Source organism: Cryptotermes secundus, unplaced genomic scaffold (assembly GCF_002891405.2).
Source record: "Cryptotermes secundus unplaced genomic scaffold, Csec_1.0 scaffold26, whole genome shotgun sequence".
NCBI lineage: Eukaryota > Metazoa > Arthropoda > Insecta > Blattodea > Kalotermitidae > Cryptotermes > Cryptotermes secundus.
The window spans coordinates 3,111,799-3,131,419 of record NW_019743656.1 but is presented as its reverse complement, the minus strand read 5'-3'; the positions used below and the strand labels follow the sequence as shown (position 1 = coordinate 3,131,419).

Below are 19,621 nucleotides of genomic sequence, written 5' to 3'. Positions count from 1 at the left end.
GTACAGGGATAGCTTTACTTTACTTTTTTTTACTGGGGAATGTTACTTTATTTCATCGAAACACTACACTCTTGCTTGATCTCAAATAAAAATAAATGATACTTTACATGAAGACTTACAGCGGCGTTTCTGAGTCTATGTCCGGCATGACTCTTTAATATTTATCGGAGAAAAAATGTTTAGACCAAGTGGAACACTTGGGAATGGCTTGTTGCAGAAAACACGTGACTCCGATAGCAGTTTTGCCTATTCGTGTGACACATGCTACTTCTCTGATACCTTCTACTCGTATCCATAATGTATAACCATTTAGAGATATTAACGGTAACTTATGTACCATTTGCTGTAACATTAAAAACTATGGGTTTTGCCCACACCGTGTACTCATGTTTCTTACTATCCTCATAATAAACAACGGTTAGAGATTTTGAAGAGTCTTCTGGGGATGTGACGCCGTCTAATGTGGTAATATTTACCGACGTTTCAGAGGAACGCACGTTCTCTACATTCAGCTTCGAAGAGTAACTTAAGCAAACAATCAAAAACTAGAGCCCTCTTAGTTGGTTGATGTCTTACTCTTCAAGTCTGAAGATGTAAGCCTATATACCTCCGAAACGTCGGTAAATTGTTACCAGACTATAGTCTTCACAGCCCAAAAGGTAGTTTTTTTTAAATCAGCGTTCATTTGATAAACAGTATGAATTAGTTAATCTTCAAAATTGAGGCGAAAGGTCTTCTATGCGGTAGAATCTCCATTTTTAAATATCACTCTCATCCCCCCCCCAAATGTTAAATCAAAAGGTCACTCTAACGTACCCCTTCCTAAGATACTATCAAAATCCTGAACATATGCAACAAAGCCGTTGCTCAATTCCTCTACCCATAAAAAGTCCACTTCCTAACACTTTACCTTCTTCATTTCCCAACGCTTTACCCTCTCTCAAACGTACCCTACCTTCAAACTAAAAGGTAAAGTTGTCACTGTTCTTAACTAATTAAGCACCACGCTATAAAGGCGTATGGGGGAGTAGATGTATAGATCCACATATTCTTAACCTCGGCACTAGTTGAAGGTGAGTGGTCAGCTTTACGACCCGGGCGCTTTAGCTCCAGTGAAAGAGCCGCCGGTACCCAATAGATAGGAGGCTGGGTGGGCCCCAGAACTGGCCTGGACAACATGGAAAAGTGAAAATTCTTGCCCCGACAGGGACTCGAACTCCGACCACTCGGTCGTCCAGCCCGCAGCCAGAGGCTATACCAACTGAGCTATCCCGTCTCCCTGGGAAGCTTCAAAGTAGGAACAATTTTGCGCCCTCCCCCATTTTCTTCGCTTAGTGAGGGGTGGAGTCCAGCTGGGTCCACTCGGCACGGCGGCCACTGATTGGCTTAATGTACCTGCCCCGGGTGATTATGATGATGGAGAATTTGGTGGAATGAAGATTGGCAGGGAAAACCGAAGTGCTCGGAGAAAACCCACCCCAGTGCCACTTTGTCCACCACAAATCCCACTTAACAAGACCCGGGATCGAACCCGGGCCGCCGCGGCGGGAAGCCAGCGACTAACCGCTTGAGCTATAGCGCGGCCTTCGCCCTCCCCCATAAAATATAGTCTGTCTCAACCCCCCCCCAACACTTTATCCTCGTCTTCGGGCTGCAGAGGGTTAATACGGCATTCGTCCAATGCTTACGTCACGCCCAAGCCCCGATCCGTCAGAACGCTGCCCCTCAGTAAAGCGGGCTGATTCATGTCAAGGCCCCACTCGTAAATTGGGATTATTAGCCCTCATTCGGCCCTGAGCCCACTTCGTTTATTTAATAAGCAAAGATAGGCTTAAGGGGTTACAAATATAAATGCAAAGTACATATATTGTCCACTGAGTACTGGAGCGTTCTATCTCCGCTTTTGAGCGAAAATGAGATAATTCTCCGCACTGTGTTGCACTGTCTCCGCACACTTCCACGGGTTTACCTTACTTCCAAGTGTGAGATTTCAGAACGTGCTTCGTTCTAAGGCCCATTTAAACTGCAGCTAATTCTCTAGCTTCGAACCCATGTTTCGATGGATATAGTACACTCCTGTATTGAGGAGACGATAGGCCAAATTGTAGGACATAAAGGCTTGTCCCTATGCTTAACTAATTAAGCACTAAGCCATGAAGACGTATGGGGGGAGCGGATTTATATATTCACGTATTCTTGACCTCGGCATTAGTTGGAAATGAGCGGTCAGGTTCACTCCCCGGCCGCTTTAGCCCCAGTGAAAGAGCCACCCGTAGCAATTGGATAGGAGGCTGGATGGGCCCCAGAGCCAGTCTGGATGACATGAAGAAGAGACCCTACCGGGACTCGAACTCCGAGTCTTCTGTCGTCCAGTCGCTATACTGACTGAGCTATCCCGGCTTATATTAAAATCTACAGTGATTCATGAAACATAGGGACACAGACAAACATAATGAAGAGAAGGCGAGGTAATTACATAGACCCGACCGTGTGTACTGTGCAAGCTGAAAATTTTGGCGTAATTTTCGGAAAACTTGTTGCTGTTACCGCGTTGCTATGGTCGATGTTCACGCAGGTGCGATTCTGAAGAGTTCATCTTCTGGGATATAACGCCGTGTGGTTCGGTGAAAATCAACCGACGTTGCGGAGGAACATATCGCCTCCATCTACAATGTCGAATAATAAGCCGAGCAAGAAACCAGCAAGAAGCAGTTCTGTTACTGTTGGTACACACCCCTAATTTTTTTTAATGCTAGTGGGGTGGGACGAAGTCCCTTGTACTGCGGCCACTTCTGGCCTATTGTACCAGCCCCAGATGATAGGTGGGGGTGATTGTGGAGCAATTGGTGGAATGAATATTGGTAGGGGAAACCGAAGTACTCGGAGGAAACCTGCCCCAGCACCACTTTGTCCACCACAAATCCCACTTAACCAGACCCGGGATCGAACCCGGGCCGCCGCGGTGGGAAGCCTGCGACTAACCGCTTGAGCTATGGCGCGGTCTTACATATCCCTAAATAAGCAGCTTAGTGGCGGATGTGGGCCAGTTATACCCACGCAATGCCTCGCTCTCTCTTCTTTAGTTAAAGCAGGGATAAGAGTATTTTCCGCCTTCAATATTCAATCAGCCATTTCTTTCCTTCGATATTCTGCGAAATTTTAAGGGCAACTATGGCCTTTAGAGGCGTCTGCGTCGAGTGTGACGATGCAAGGCGTCGACTTTAGACACGCCCGCTGTTGTCCCTATTGGTTACACAGAATGTTACATCTGATACTGGTGGCTGTTTGTCACCAACCCTGCCTTACACACATGCGCACCGCAGCCATCTTGATGACTGATGTATACACGGGCATTGAATAATATACAAGGGATGAACCCTCTGTCAGAGGGGAGGAGTTAATATTGTTGGTTGGATCGTCTTGTATGATCCCTGCCTTAACCCTAGGGCAAATTAGTTTCTGTAGGAGCCATCTTAGAGATTTACATATCTTAAGAATGAGAATCGGATGTTATCATTGTGCCTGGACATATTTGTTTTTTTTTTCTTTACTGTTTAGCTTTTTTAAAAATGAATCTGCTATAATGAGTTAGTTCGTATCAAAATGGCGATGATACAGAACTTTAATCTCAGGCCATTAAACATAAAATTCTGAAATTCTGTACAAAGATATTTCTTTGAAAATTTGTATTAGAGTGAACCCTAGTTATAACGGAATAATGGGGAGGATACGGTGTCCGTTGTCGCTGATATCAGCTCTAACGAAGTAATGGGGTACTCACAGAAGTACACCACAGGATACATAACAAACACACACTGTGATTATATAAAGGTTTACATGTCGGGGTTATTTTCTTTTTAAACAGTTTTCTATCCAAAAAAAATCCATTCTTAGTGCCCTAAACATCTCTAAAAATTCACAATTGTACACAGCCAGATTTTGTCTGCTGTATTCTAAATCCGTTATAACGAAGGTTTACTGTATCTTGTTAAAATTATTTTTGTTAACTATAACGACACTGCGGACACAACAAATGTTCAACATTTTAATTTCAGTGACAATTCCTGAACCGCTTGCGTTCAGTGTGTTATAAGAGGATCAAGACTTGAGACAATACAGTGATTACTCTGCGGTCTGGATGACCGAGGAGATATGGTTCGATTTTAAGCAGAGAGATTATTAGGCTTCTTTCATTATTTCGAAAAAAAAAAAGAGGCTTAAGAGACCACCTCTTTATTACAACCGTCACAACACAACAAATATCAAGATCAGTGCCTAGTTTCGGCTCTGCTACATGTTTCGGCTATCAGTAGCCATCATCAGGCAAATACACGGTTAACATATATACACCACTGAACTGCAGTACTAGTAAAATTGGATATAATACTATTAATTACATAAAACACTTGACGTAAAAATACAATAAATCAGATTACATAAAACAGAAGTTATAATATAAAACAAGAATAAAATTCTTAGATTGATGCTTTATATCATCGAATCAGTCGTTGGTTTTGTAATTTCATTGCGTTCCCATGGACAAATTGGAATATTCTATATATATTTTTTGTATATAAAATTGTATAGGAGGCTCGCGATGTAGATTACTAAATTAATGTTAATCTGAAAATGATATGAAAGTAATTAGTATTACATTCTTTTATAATCAACAATTGATGTTGGTATTGAAGATACAGTGTATATTACTTACTGTTTAGTCGGTGCCTCATCTTACAAAGTATTGTCCGTTCTGTTCTGTTCTGTTCTGTTGTGTTGTGACGGTTGAAATAAAGAGGCTGTACAGTGTAAGACAACAGGATGCATAAAATGAAAATTAAGAGACCACCTTGCTGTCTGTGTATCTGTGTGTCTTCCCAATAGAATATAAAGGTAGCAGGCCATGGAGGTCAATCGGGTTGTGAGAGGTAGAGGCTCCCACATTTTCTACACAATCAGCTCACAGATGGCGGTGAGGTTGTCACCCTTACGCGCCGGCCGCACTTTACTCCCTGGAAGATTCCTGGTACTCAGTTCTGTCAGAGGCTGACTCGACCCCAGGGCCATAGTGCGGATGGAAGGAATAGGTAAATTGAAAAAAATCCAATGACCTCATCGGGAATCGAACCCGTGACCCTCCTGCTTGTAGATGCCTCAACCAACTACGCTACTGCGTGGCCCCTCCGCAACGAATATACATGAAACAATACAAGAAATGTTGGACGTGGTGTCTTCCGTGAGGTCTGTGTCATATGAAACAGTAGGTAGCGAAAGGAACTTAGGCGATTAGTTCCTCCCAGATCTTATTATATCCTTGTGTACAACGTCCTGACCTACCCTGAAGTCCACCGAGTTTCTCATCAGATCGGTGCTACTGGTAAGCCGGCCGGGGAGTGAAGCTGATCACTTACATATATCTAGCGCCTACGTGAACGATACGTGGAGCTATACCTCCACTGACTCATAAACCTTCATGGCAAGAACCTAACACGATGATGTGGCGGCAACGCACTGCACTCGTATTCCGGAGGTACTGTGTTCGAGCCTCGATCAAGACATTGACCATCCTGACTCTGGTATATTGTGGTTTTCTCAGTCATTCCAGGCAAATTCGACCCAGATCGCTTCCTTCCAAATCAGCAACGGTGGACGCTATGTCATCCAGGTACTGAAATGACCTCTCCCCCTCCCGACAAAACAGAAATAAAGTCAAGACAGAACTTTGCGAAACATTGCAGGAAACGTGGCTATCATGGCGAAATTGATTGGCAGCCAGAAATATGGGCGTTGTCTGTTCAGGATTTGAAGCTGTCTCGGCGAATAAATGTACTAAAACCTTATCAGGCGATCAGCCGTCTTCACATCTTCCCTGATGATGGAGAGAGAAGAGATCTCCGAAACGTTGGGCTCTTTAACACAACATTAACACAGCTAATCGCCAGAGAGACGTTCTCGTACATTCTCTGAGCACGGAAGGATCAGCAACTATAAGAAGAAGGTAAAGTTGTCCCTGTGCTTAAGTAGTTAAGCACTATGACATGAAGATATACGGGGAGTGGACGTGAGTGGTCAGCTTCACGCCCTGACCGCTTTACCCAGTACTTACTGGATAGGAGGAGCCGTGATAGCTCAGTCAGTACAGAGATTGGCTACGGGCTGGACGACCAAGGGGTAGGAGTTACAGTCCCGGCTGGGTCAAGAATTTTCTGTTCTCCACGGCGTCCAGACCGGCTCTGGGGTATCCTATCCAAAGGGTACCAGGTGCTGTTTACTCGGGAGTAAAGCGGCCGGGGCGTGAAGTTGACCACTCACTTCCATCTTACTGCCGAGGTGAAGAATAGTGGAGCTATACCTCCCCTCCTCCATATACTCTCATTGCATGGCGCTTGACTAATTAAGCACAGGGACAACTTTACCTTTTACTCACTGGACAGGAGGCTGGGTGGGCCCGGAACCGGCCTGGACGCTGTGGAAAAGAGAAACCCCGGCCGTCCAGCTCCTAGCCCGTAGTTATACCGACTGAACTACCGCGGCTCCCACAAATGCAAAAAGAACACTCATTTACTTCAGTCTTGCAACACTGCCCAGTACTTCTTGCCTGATTCGCTCTGCGTAATATAAAATGGTTACCTGGAATCTATGACTGCATTCACCCAATAATTAAGACCCAGGCACAATAAAAACTATATTTTCTGCACAGTTCGTCCAAACGTAAAGTGCTTCACCAGGCGTAATGCAAGGCCCAGGAATACAAATAACAGAGTTCTGTATTTTTCCCACACAGTGCTTTCGTATGTTTCGAACGTTGCTCACAATAAACAGCGATCATTTATTTAAACAGCATAACCAATCTATCTTTGTTAATAGTGACTCAGCATGTTCACTGTGAGGTAGGAACTAAATTTTAGAATAGCTATTATTCTCTCTCGCACTCTCTCTCCCCCTACCGTCGGATTTTGCGAGGGAGAGTCAGTAAATAGGTCACAGATGAAAGTAAAACAGCTGTAATGGACGTAATAGGTTTTCTATTTGTATCACTAGGTAGCAGACTCACAGGCGCATATTCAGAGACTGGTTTCAGTAGTCAAAATGGCTACCGTGCTTGAGGATTTTACTACCGAAGAGTAGCGTTATGTTGTCAAAAGGACACAATGCAAAGGATATTCATAAAGAAATGTTCTCTGTTTACGGTGGAAAGTGTTTGTCGCGTAAAGCGGTTCACAACTGGGTCGAGAAACGTGGCAAATGTTTCTCTGATGAAGAGGTTGAAACGGGGGCGCGGAAGTGCTGAGACAATAGTCAAGAGACGTCTATGCTCCGGGTTTCCACGCACTGATAAAGCGATGGGACAAATGTAGCAATTGTTTTATTGCTACTGGGGTGGGACTAGGTCCCTTGTACTGCGGCCACTTCTGGCCTATTGTACCAGCCCCAGATGATAGGTGAGGGTGATTGTGGAGCAATCGGTGGAATGAAGATTGGCAGGGGAAACCGAAATACTCGGAGAAAACCTGCCCCAGCGCCAGCGCCACTTTGTCATCCAAAAATCCCACTTGACCAGACCCAGGATCGAACCCGGGCCTCCGCGGTGGGAAGCCAGCGACTAACCGCTTGAGCTATGGCGCGACCACTGTAGCAATGCTGGTGTATATGCCGAGAAATAAATGTTTTTTCCGGGTACGAATATCACATGTTTTACGTTTTATATCAATTTGTGAACTCGTATTTACTGATTCTCCTTTGTAAGATATTAACCTGATAATGGATTTGAAAGAATTTGGAAGGAAATGGTCGTGGCCAAGTCTATATAACAAGGTAAAATTGTCCCTCTGCTCAACTAATTAGGCAAGACCGCGCCATAGCTCAAGCGGTTAGTCGCTGGCTTCCCACCGCGGCGGCCCGGGTTCAAACCCGGTTCTGGTCACGTGGGATTTATGGTGGACAAAGTGGCGATGGGGTAGGTTTTCTCCAAGTACTTCGGTTCCCCTGCCAATCTTCATTCCACCAAATTCTCCATCATCATAATCACCCGGGGCAGGTACAATAGGCCAACCAGTGGCCGCCGTGCCGAGTGGACCCAGCTGGACTCCACCCCCCGCTATGTGGATTAAAAAAAATAACTAATTAAACACTACGCCATGAAGGCGCATGGGGAGTGGATGCTTACACCCATATTTTCTTGACCTCGGCACTAGTTAGAAGTGGGTGGTTACCTTCACTCCCCGGCCAACCCCCGGAGAACGAGCCCTCGGTACCCATTGAACAGGAGGCTGGGTGAACCCCAAAAGTCGGATTTGGACGAAATGGAGAAGTGAAAATTCTTGACCCTAACGGGACTCGAATTCCGACCACACGGTCGTCCAGTCGCTATACCGACTGTGCTATCCCGACCCTTTCTAGCATGCATGGTGCGAAGAGAAATGCATATAGTGGTTTGGTGGGAAATCCAGAACGAGATAGACAACTAGGAAGACCTAGAAGTAGGTGGAAGGTTAATATTGAAATGGATGGGGGTAGTTTGAACTGAATAGATTTGATATGGAGCTGTGGAGGGCTAAACACGGTAAAGAACACTCGGGTTCCATAAAATGGTAGGAAATTTTTGAGTTACTGATCAATGGGCGGCTTCTCAAGAAGAGAGTTAGTTAATTATCCCTTTCTATACAGAAGGTTTATACCGTATTTACGCATGTATAGGCCGCGTGCGTGTATAGGCGGCAGCACAATTTTCAGACAAATTATAGAAAAAATAATTTTCTTGGAATATTATTTCAGGAGTAGAACATTCTGTATTACTAATTAGGAATATATTTTTTTTAAATGAAGTGTGATTTCGAATATTTCGAATATAAGCCGCACCCCAGTTTTTCTCTTGAATTTTTGGCAAAAAATGTGCGGCCTATACATGCGTAAATACGGTACTTACTGAAGTCAAATGTTTATGACGAAGTTCGCGGTGAGGAAGAAATGAAATTACTTGTGACTTAGCTGTCATGTTACTGCCTACATAAGAACATAATGACGCGATGTAATGCATGTGATCAGGACTCCTGAATCGGAGGTTTGTTTCGTGTCATGCTTCGAGGAACTAGAGCCCATGTTATTAAAATAATTACTGTAGCTATTCTGCATATTTAAATGTCCTGGGAGACTGCTCGTACTGTTACAGAATTAGTCGGACTTCACTCGAATTCGGATGAAAATTCAGACACCTGCGCTATGATTCGCAATCTGTGTTTCATTTGTCTGATCGCTGTTGTACACTCTGTACTGGTAAGTAACTGACAATACTTCTGGAGTTGTCTGTAAACTTATAGCATCAGGCATGTTGTCAGTACAACTGCCATGAGGCACTGGCTCCAACATGAACACTTTCCACTGGAATTTTGATACGCACAAGATGAGAGTTTAATTATTTATGTCGTTATTGTATTCGGTTCGGGTAAATTTGCTGCTGGCCCTCGGCAGCAGTCATTCTTGGTTCCGGGTCCCATGGGACTCATGACAATATTTTTCTCCCTCATGAGTCTGGGCTCACGTCATTTCGGTCGATTTGACGGGGTAAATTGCTGCTGACCCTCGCCAGCACAGTTACTCTTGGTTCCGAATCCCGCGGGATTCATGACCCTGTATTACTGTTTCACGAATCTGGGTGTCGTGTAATTGTGGTATGTTCTTTCATGTTTCTCTTCATGTTATTTCTGTTTTCCTTCTGTTTCCTATGGCGGACCTTATAGAGAACACCGAAAATACCAAATTTATTCCATATCTTGGCCGCGCCATAGCTCAAGCGATTAGTCGCTGGCTTCCCACCGCGGCGGCCCGGGTTCGATCCCGGGTCTGGTCAAGTTGGATTTGTGGTGGACAAAGTAGCGCTGGGGCGGGTTTTCTCTGAGTACTTCGTTTTCCCCTGCCAATCTTCATTCCACCAAATTCTCCATCATCATAATCACCCGGGGCAGCCTACAATAGGCCAATCAGTGGCCACCGTGCCGAGTAGACCCAGCTGGATTCCCCCCCCCCCCCAGTAAGGGAATTAAAAAACATAATTATTCCATATCTTTAACGAATTGTACAGTAGCCACGAATGTTAAAGCGATGTGCAAGTATTGCGATAGGGTTTATGGGTACCATTCGAACCTGTCCATGGAAATACATGGCGTTCTATCCAAGACGGAAGCGATTTTAATCTCTATATGTTCTGAGATTTCTAAACCACTCTGTATATGAGACCCCAGTAGCTGATGACGCCGTTTCAGTTTTGTAGCATTTCATTTCGAACTCGCTAAAAAAAAAGGGCGAAATGAAACTTAGGTTTCTAGATAAGTCCAAATAATTACATTACAAATGTCTTTCTTTACTTCCAGCAAAAAATTACTCAATTATTGTGTTTCTGGGCATTATTCATCGCCCTGTTCTCTTATTTAGAAACATATAACGTTACGGAGACTGAATTCTGTCTCCGGAGATAGGGACTAGTTCTATCCATTGGGACCAACTGAGTATGTTTTTACCTGAAGACGGAGACACAACGTTACGGAGACTGAATTCTGTCTCCGGAGATAGGGACTAGCTCTAACGATTGGACCCAACTATGTTTTACCTGAAGACGGAGACACAACGTTACGGAGACTGAATTTTGTCTCCGGAGATAGGGACTAGCTCTATCGATTGGGACCAGCTGAGTATGTTTTTACCTGAAGACGGAGACACAACGTTACGGAGACTGAATTCTGTCTCCGGAGATAGGGACTAGCTCTATTGATTGGGCCCAACTGAGTAGGTTTTCACTTGAAGACAGAGACAGGGTCTAGTCTCCGAAACATTGTGTTTTAAATAATAAAAAAAAGGACTATGGCTGATGTCCAAAAACACAGTAGTTGTATTAATATGCCATCGTCACAAACTTTTAGATCTTCACTAATAAATCAGTTTCATATGAACCAACCATATTGAATTGAGGGCAAGCGAATTCTATTACAATTCTAACACTGTCCTGGTAACAGTACGAGATAGTTTTAAACACTTTTAAACACTTCCTTTATCTTATCAGCGATGTTTGATCCTGTAAATTATTTATAATGTTTGTAGGCATTACGGCACCAAGCTCTTAACAATGTTCTTTCACATTTGATCACTTACAATATCTTATCTCTTGTTCTGACTCTTGTGAGCAAGGTAATGAACCTTCGAGATCCATTAAAAGTTTTGGGGTGGGGGCTGTCTTGATTAGTTGAGCAATTATCACCTTATGTATCAGGAAAGTGTTGGAGTCTCAATGTTGCTGGTTAATTGTTTGGCGTTAACTCTTTGACAGTGAACATGGAAGCAATACGTTCCTGCGAAACGTCGGTGAGATTTAACCGGACTACACGGCGTCACATGCGAGAACACGGTACTTTTGAATTCAAAAAATGTACAGTTGTACTGTAATTTGGTTGAGGTGCGAGCTGAAGTGATTAAAGATTACAAACACAATAAATTTAAAGTGCTTCCGAGTCTAGTGATCAGAGTTCCTGGCTACAGATCCAGATGCCTCGGGTTCAATTCCCGGCGCTACCAAATTTTCTGAGAAGTAGTGGGTCTGAAACGGGGTCCAATCAGCCTCATGAGGATAATTGAGGAGTTACTTGAAGGGAAAAGTAGCGGCTTCGGTCTAGAAAACCAAAATTAACCGCCGTGGGGATCCGTTGCCTTGACCATGTCACACCCCTCTATCCGCTAAAGTTGGCACTAACTTCGCCGACAAGCGGCGGTGGCTCTGTCGGTATAGTTCGCTGGTGGACTAAGGCCACGAAGTTTAGTTTTCGAGTCAAGCTTAAAGTATGACATTTCTAGTGCACGGACTCCCCACTCTTATGATTGCTCATGTGCCTAGACAGAATTCGTAAAACGAATTTTCATAGTACATATCGGTATTTCCCATAGGCGCAATGTCATAACTTGGCGGTACATTCCTGAACGACAAAAAAAAATGACCAAGAAAATATAAATAAGCAATTCTTTTGCCCGAAACAAAACATATTAACATCGGAAAAGGCTTAAAGTATGCTACAAACAGAGGCACAATAGATCACTGTGGTCGCGGGGCAAGGGCCAAGAAGACCCACCCCTTATACATTCATGCTATAAACACTAGAGACTATATTTTGCTCTGACAGTAATAAACGCTTAAAAGAAACACCGAAAACGTTAAGATGCACACAAACTCGCAGCATAAGGAGAAATGGCTGGTCTACATTGCTTTCGCTTGTTTCCGTTTTCGTTCGCACGTGATTGTTTTTGTTCGGAAGGGATTTCAGATGAGGGAGTTCGCCTGCGGATGACAAGCCAAGCCTAGGGTTTGAGTGTGTATGGCAGAAATTTCGTAATGCAAATCTTCATAAAGCGAAGAATATCTGCGTTTCCTTCCAATTATAAAGAACGTCCACTCCCGGTGCTTAAGCCCACTCAGCCGCTAATGTTTCCTAACTTTTTGCCTTCAGGGAGAATCGACCCAGAGCTACAAAGATGCTGTCACACCGCTTGCAAACGAATGCATCCCTCAGGTTGGTGCATCCGACGGTAAGTGAACCAGGGAAGCTACCGGCCACACAGTGCGAAACCGAGCGGAGATAGCTCAGTCAGTATAGTGACGACGCTACGGGTTGGATAGCCGAGGGATTGGAGTTCGCTTTCCGGCTAAGGCAGAGGTGTACCTCTTCTCCACAGCACCCAGACCGACCCTGGGGCTTCGTATCCAATGGGTACCCTGATTAAGATGGCCGGGAAGTGAAACTATCTTTCATCACCTTCTAGTACCTGGACCCATGCTTTCACTTCTTCATACACCTTCATGGCGTGATGCGTTATGTGTGCCTTTATTTGCCTGTTCCCTTTCGAGTTCATTTACATTTCCGACCCTTTGCTTGTGTGACTACTTTACTGACAGACGGGGGAGGCAGATGGTGTAGCCGGTCTTGTGGATAACCCGCATCTTCAGACTACCCCCAAACTTACTTTTAATTCACTCTCGTCCTCAAAGACATAAAGCCCTATATGTTAACCCGAGCTCCGGCGTAAAACGCTGTATTCTCTCTGGGCACATACAGTCTGTCTTCTTTCACGTGGCCACTCTCAAAAGAATGCGCAGTGTATTTGGTCGAGTGTACTGACAGACAAAAGTTTTGCAATTACAGCAGGGCTTTAGTTACACTACGTCGCCCTGGCCTCATCCCACAATACAGAAGCAACCACTACCCCGCTACTTATTTTAACACTCTCCTTATACGCAACACAGGGGCCAGGTATTAAAGCACGACCTATACAATAGGGCGATGAAACATGAAGTACAGTTCGATTTTTCTATGTACGACTCTGTGTTGACGTCACGCACCTGTGAAAAGAGCGATGAGATATGTGATATCGTGTAAAGCATTTTCAATATTATTCATTCTGAGAGTAGGGAGAAACTTAGTTCACTGCATTTCCATTCTGAGAGAGTAATTGTGTCAGTTCTCAGGACACATTGTCAAACATATAAATATAGAAAGGGGGCGCAGTAGTGTAGTTGGTTGAGACACTATGCTACAAACCGGAAGGTCGCGGATTCGAGTCCCGATAAGGTCATTGGATTTTTTCGATTTACCTAATCCTTCCAACCGCACTATGGCCCTGGGGTCCACTCAGCCTCTAACAGAAATGAGTACCAGGAATCTTCTTGGGGGGCAAAGGGCGGCCGGCGCATAAGGCTGACAACTTTACCGCCATCTGTGGGCCGATTGTCTAGAAAGTGTGGGAGCCTCGACGTCTCAAAACCCTATGGACTTTCACTCCTGTTACAGGGATAGCTTTACGTTTATATATAAATAGAAAAAATAATATACAGGGTGATTCACTCGGAGAAGGTCCCCCGAATTTATAATTATAAATCATCCAATAATTTAACAATAAAAACATAACTCGACAAAATGATGTACCTCTGCCTGCCTGGCCAGTTCGCACAGTTTCCATCAGTCTATGGTCTCTACTGCCATGTTGGCTGCAACATTCATGAACACTGACTGTCGTGTCGGCCTGTGTCTCCGGAAACCAATTTCAACTACTTCTGTAACGCAATTATCTCCATAGCTACGGATTTATGTATTCGCCAAATTTCGCTTTCATCAACAAATTACTGCGCGATTTATAGTTAATAATTCGAGACTTCCTAGGAATGAATAACCCTGTATAAGTAATAAGTTAAATTCATATATTCACTGAACCGTTATCTCCAGCTGACACGACCGGCAAACAGGAAAGCGGACAGCCCATCACAGCGGCCGCGCGGTTGAAGGCTTGAACTGTTTTCGTCCGCTCGAACGGATCCCACTCTAGACTGGATATTTGTGTGAATTTATTCTGTCTCTGCTGTCCTGTGTGCAGGTAGCGGCCTTGCGTCGGGCTGATCCCCCGTACAAGGAGTCCTACTGACTGTATAAAAGATCAAGAAACTGAAAAGGCGGTCAAGGCCCAACAAAGGGCTGTAGACCCATACATAATTAAAAATCAGGCAACACATTCTGTTCGATCAATACTGAAATATCTTGCTTTCAGTTGCGTACGTAATATAGATAAGTTTTACTATGACGGCCGTTGTCCCCACTTGACACTAACACAACGAATGAAATGTTTCAGATGATTTCCAGGCGGTGCTCAACAGGAATCGTCTTGAGACTCGGCCCGCTAAGGTAACCTATCCAGTTTTCAATATAACATACAAAGGAAACAAATTATGCTTTATTTCACGGTTGGGCCAAGAGCCTGTACCGACCTCACATCGCCTTATTCTTGATAAGATTTCAGATCCGGTCATAGGTAAAAATTACAGATTATCACAGACTTCTGCGTTATGTTGCCATGTATTTCCGTGGGTGATTATCGTCTTTCCGGTGAAAAAAGAACAACTGCCTCTATCTTTAGGAAGCCTGTAGGTTCTTCCGAAACATCCTTAACCACTTATGAAACTACACGGTGTAATAAAGCAAATCACAATATCAAATGATCTCTCTTCTCCTGACCAAATCACCAACCGCTAACTAACCAGGGGATTAACCACCGTTCCGCATCTTGAACCATGTGACTGGCGTCCACACACATATCCTATTAAAAAAAAATCTTTTCTTATTATGCTTCCATCTCCCAGTAACGGCTGCATATACTTGCTTATTAATAAATCTATAGCCTAGCAGCGAATGTTGTTCCGCTGTTTGTTTCTATGTCGTTACCCAGTAACGGCTCTACAAGCTACGATATCTAATTGACTCTGCATGTATGTGTCAGTGTTTGCTGGCCTGTGTGTTCGAGAAGATGGGGGCCTTCTCAGCCGATGGACGCCTGCTGAACGGGGACAACATCATGCCCATCATAGACAGACTGTACGGATTCAAGGAGTACCAATCGGTCCTGCGGGCCCAACTCGTGCGCAACTGCGTCGATCAAGGCAATGATACTCTTCTATATTTGTATGAAAATTTTGTACGCGTAAGATATGTCACCGTCATTACACAATTTCCGGTTACCATGGCAAAGAACTATCAAACGTTAATACGTTGCATCAAATTAAGTCATGTAGTAGGTAACGAACGAGCGAGCAGTCTTTTGCGTCAGCTTATCTTTTTATATTTTGAATACTTGTAATATTTTGATGTGGGCATGTGAAATGTGATATATTATATAAAAGAGACTGTTTACGATTGAATATTTGTGAGTGTTATTCGTGGGATATGGTCTCGGTGAATCATTCCATAACGTATAGGACTTGAACGGGGTCCACTTAGCCTCGAAAGGATAATTGAGGAGCTACTTGAGAGGAAAAGTGGAGGCTGCGGTCTAGAAAACCGAGATTAACAGCCGTGGGGATCCGTTGCGCTGAACACGTGACACCCTCTATCCGCTAAAGTTGGCACTGACTTCAACGACAAGCAGCGGTCGATCGGTCGGTATAGTTCGCTTGCGGACTACAGGCCACGGAGTTTGTATACCTGTTTTAAAATGAAGTTGTCACCTCCACGGCACGTTGCGTGACATCCTTGGCTGGTTCGCCAGCGCCGTCCCACCAGCATTGTGGATAACTTCATTCTCTCTGTCCACAGTGAACGGCAAAGACACTGACCAATGCGAACTGATTGCGCAGACCCTGCACTGTATCATCGAACAACAGTGACACAGGATTCGAACACGGACCTACCAACCATTAAGTAAGATTTTGCTGTGAGGTAAATATGGAATACATAAAATTTTATGTAGGGTCTGAGGTTCTCACGACGGTAGCTATTGGACCATATGATCAGTCGAATGTCAACCCACTTTCGGAGGGACAAGTCCCCTCCATCTTCAGGGTCGAAGAATTAGCCAAGCTCTGCATGTCACGTGCCTCATGCTGCTTTCTTGTTTGGCTTATTCTTCTGCCCTGAAGACTGAGGGGACATGTTCCTCAACGGAATACAATGTGTCATATCCACAGAGACACAACTCTACAAAATGTCATTTTATTAATATTATAACATAAAGGAGTTTAAATTTAACCATATACCCGAAGTGAGCTTAAATAATACTGGGGTGTTTCTAAGTTACTGTCGGGGTTTCCGTGGCCTATAATTTTCAAATTAGGAAGAAAAGAATAAAACTGCTTAAAGAATATGAAAATATAACTCAACAAATTTTATTATTCTGAGTTACACTTTCACATTCAGTAAGCAGTTCTATTCTACTTCTTCCGGTTTCAGAACTACAGATCACGGAAACACCGACAGTAATTTAGAATCATAACTACGAGTACATGTTTCGATTTGTGACATTGAAACAGAAGGTAAAATGAAATAGTAGACAGTAGTAATATTCCATGTTACCCTCATCGCCATTTTAAACAAAAACGTTCCGGCGTGCATGGAGTCCTGACAAAATGTTCTGTGCTCATGTGGCGCTTCCCATCACAACCTGTATGACAAATCAAAACATAAACTAAATACCGGATAGATGTACCTAATTTGTTCCTCGAAATTTTTCAGATGCCACGAAAACAAACAAAATGACTTCCTACCGTACGAAATAGCAAAACTTGAATGGTACAATATCCAAAATTACTGGGTTTTTGGATTTTGTCCATCGTCCAGTATTCTAGAAACTCTTATCCTATCCTAGTTTCTAGAATACCGGACGATGGACAAAGTTCAAAAACGCAGTAATTCTGAGTGTAATGCGCCATCGTCAGAACCCTTTAGAATCTACGTGTACAAAATCATTTATACTGGCAGCATCTATAAATAGTTTCAGTAGTATCCACAGCGCTGAGCCACCAAACAGAAATATTGTGGTATTCCATATTTACCGCCAATATCATGCTCGTATTAATGGACTTTCCTTTTGCTAATGCATCTAGTTACAAATGTAGTCTCATGCGATCAAGCCTTGATCTTATATCGATATAATGTCGGTATATTGTACTTCAAATGAAATCGATCCTAAGGCTTCGTGGCTTACGTATGTTATGACAGAATCAATTTATCAACCTTTATTAACCTTCTCAATGATATATCTAACTTTATACACAAAATATAGAACCCATTTCCACAGAACCTCTTTCACTGATCAGTCCTGAAGGAAGTATTTAGGACCTCTGTCACCTGGCACGTGACAACCTCCTTGACTTACTCAAATGGTTCATAATAAAGACCCTCCCTTTATAGAAAGGGATTTAATGTGCTTAAGGATGTATTTCTTAGTGTCACAGACGTTCATATTCATAATCGGATTGGTACTGTTTCAGGTTAAAGCCCCCACTGATGTTATCTTCAATTGGTATACCAAGGAGCACAACTCTCACTGGCCTCATGCACTTGCTGTAGAAGCTGTTTCAGACATTTCTCATACTCTATGACAGCAGTATAAATACTGTACATGAGTAGAGCGGAGCTTCTAATAAATATGAAAATTTTAAGAGTGTGAATTTCATTAACCCTTTAAAGACTGGATTTTTTCTAAATAATATATACTGGGCATGTCCAACGCGTCGATCGCGGGACGATTTTTGGTCGATCTCATATGCCTATAAGCAAATTATACGTGAAAAGCATGTAAATTCACTTGTAATAAAACATGATTATATTCAGATTTTGAAGGGAAAATACGTGTTAAAGTAGTCTGTACTTTCAATGTATGTTGCTTTTGCAACAAACATCATGTGTCGTGTTATTTTTACCAATATTTTTGCTTAAAGCGAGGTACGGAGATAGGAGGGGGTGGTAGATCACTGGCAGTTTTGACACTAAAAAGTCGATCACAACTTGTTTGACATGTTGGACATGCCTGATATATACAAATTCAGTCCGTACCTCACAGGACACACATTACGTCTCCGCTACAGAGCCCAACCGGTTAATGTTGTTTAGGGAAACAGTCGCTGTTTATTGTGAGAACCATACGGAATACACAGATACACTGTGTGGGCAAAATGCAGAGTTTTAGTGTGTTAAAAACAGGCTGTGCTTATAATGTTAAAATACACTGTATGACTGTACTATATATTAGTAATCGCTTGGTACAGCATGTACGTAACACAGACATTTATATGAAGTGACGAAATGCACACATAATACAAATTTTGATGCGTTTGCTCACATAAAGTCATCTGGAAAACCGTTAAAATTTACAGAAAAATGTACTGAACAGAAAGTAAAGGTGAAAATGTTAAGCCAACCCTGTAACAGGCCGTGGAGGCCCGTAAGGTTATGAGACGTCGGGGCTTCCACATTTTCTAGACAATCGGCTCACAGATGGCAGTGAGGTTGTCAGCCTTACGCACCGGCCGGCCCCCCTTTACTAATTTCTGTTAGAGGCTGAGTCGACCCTAGGGCCATAGCGCGGCTGGAAGGAATAGGTCAATTGTTTTATTTTCATTACAGATATTGTTGAAAATGCTCTTCATTCGACAGATAGTTAGCGACAAATGCACTACGTCAAAACATAGCAATATGGTCCTTACTGTAACGTCCGTAGTGTCGTGTTGAACAGAACTGTACAGAAAGTAGAGTTAACAGATAATGATACATCAGTACCTGTGAGAATGTGAGCAACTTTCAATTCCGGAAATATCCTGCAGTTCCTTCACTGAATTATTTATTGCCCCCACTCCGTATGGGCCTGACATAAATACATATAAATCTCCACAAGTCTTTTGTCTTGTCCAGTGTGTATGGGTACGGTACTCGAAAATACTGACAGTTTTCAAGAAAGTATAAGATTTATTCAAATGAAACCCGTTCTTGGTGCTGCGATCGAATAGGGCCTGCAGCAGGTGATCACATGGTTGTGTGTATAACACGCCAACAATCGACCACAAGCTGTGTGACACAGCTGTCATATTAGCAACGCTCATGTGGATTGTTTTCGACGACCTCTACTCTTTCGCTGAGGACAATCACCTAATGGGTTTCATTTGAACAAGTCCCATATCACGTAAAAATATCACGGTGGAGGTCGTGGAATTTTTAAGGGCGGAAAAATTCAGGGAACAAGTCCTCCGGGAGGGACTTTAAGCCGTGGGTCCCGTGTCGTAGATTTACGGCACGCAAAAGTTCCTCATGTCTCTAGGAGACCTCTGAGCAAA

General features: G+C 43.4%; 1 protein-coding gene and 1 long non-coding RNA gene across 3 annotated transcripts in view; one reads left to right on the top strand and one right to left on the bottom strand.

The window, feature by feature from the left end:
• LOC117283063 overlaps positions 1 to 19,621 on the bottom strand; it is a 132,396-nt gene that overhangs the window by 89,759 nt on the left and 23,016 nt on the right. The window lies entirely within an intron of this gene.
• On the top strand, positions 9,157 to 17,953 carry LOC111874129 (general odorant-binding protein 19d). Of its 2 annotated transcripts, none has more exons than XR_002844491.2 (6): positions 9,157 to 9,270; positions 12,483 to 12,561; positions 14,653 to 14,705; positions 15,298 to 15,457; positions 16,110 to 16,232; positions 17,783 to 17,953. XR_002844491.2 is itself a non-coding variant. In XM_023869356.2 (6 exons), the coding sequence occupies exons 1-5, from the start codon at positions 9,217 to 9,219 to the stop codon at positions 16,178 to 16,180; spliced, it is 417 nt and encodes a 138-aa protein (XP_023725124.1). In that variant the 5' UTR covers positions 9,157 to 9,216; the 3' UTR covers positions 16,181 to 16,214; positions 17,783 to 17,953. The 2 variants fall into 2 exon arrangements, 1 of the variants encoding a protein (XP_023725124.1); XM_023869356.2 differs by having other exon boundaries at positions 16,110 to 16,214.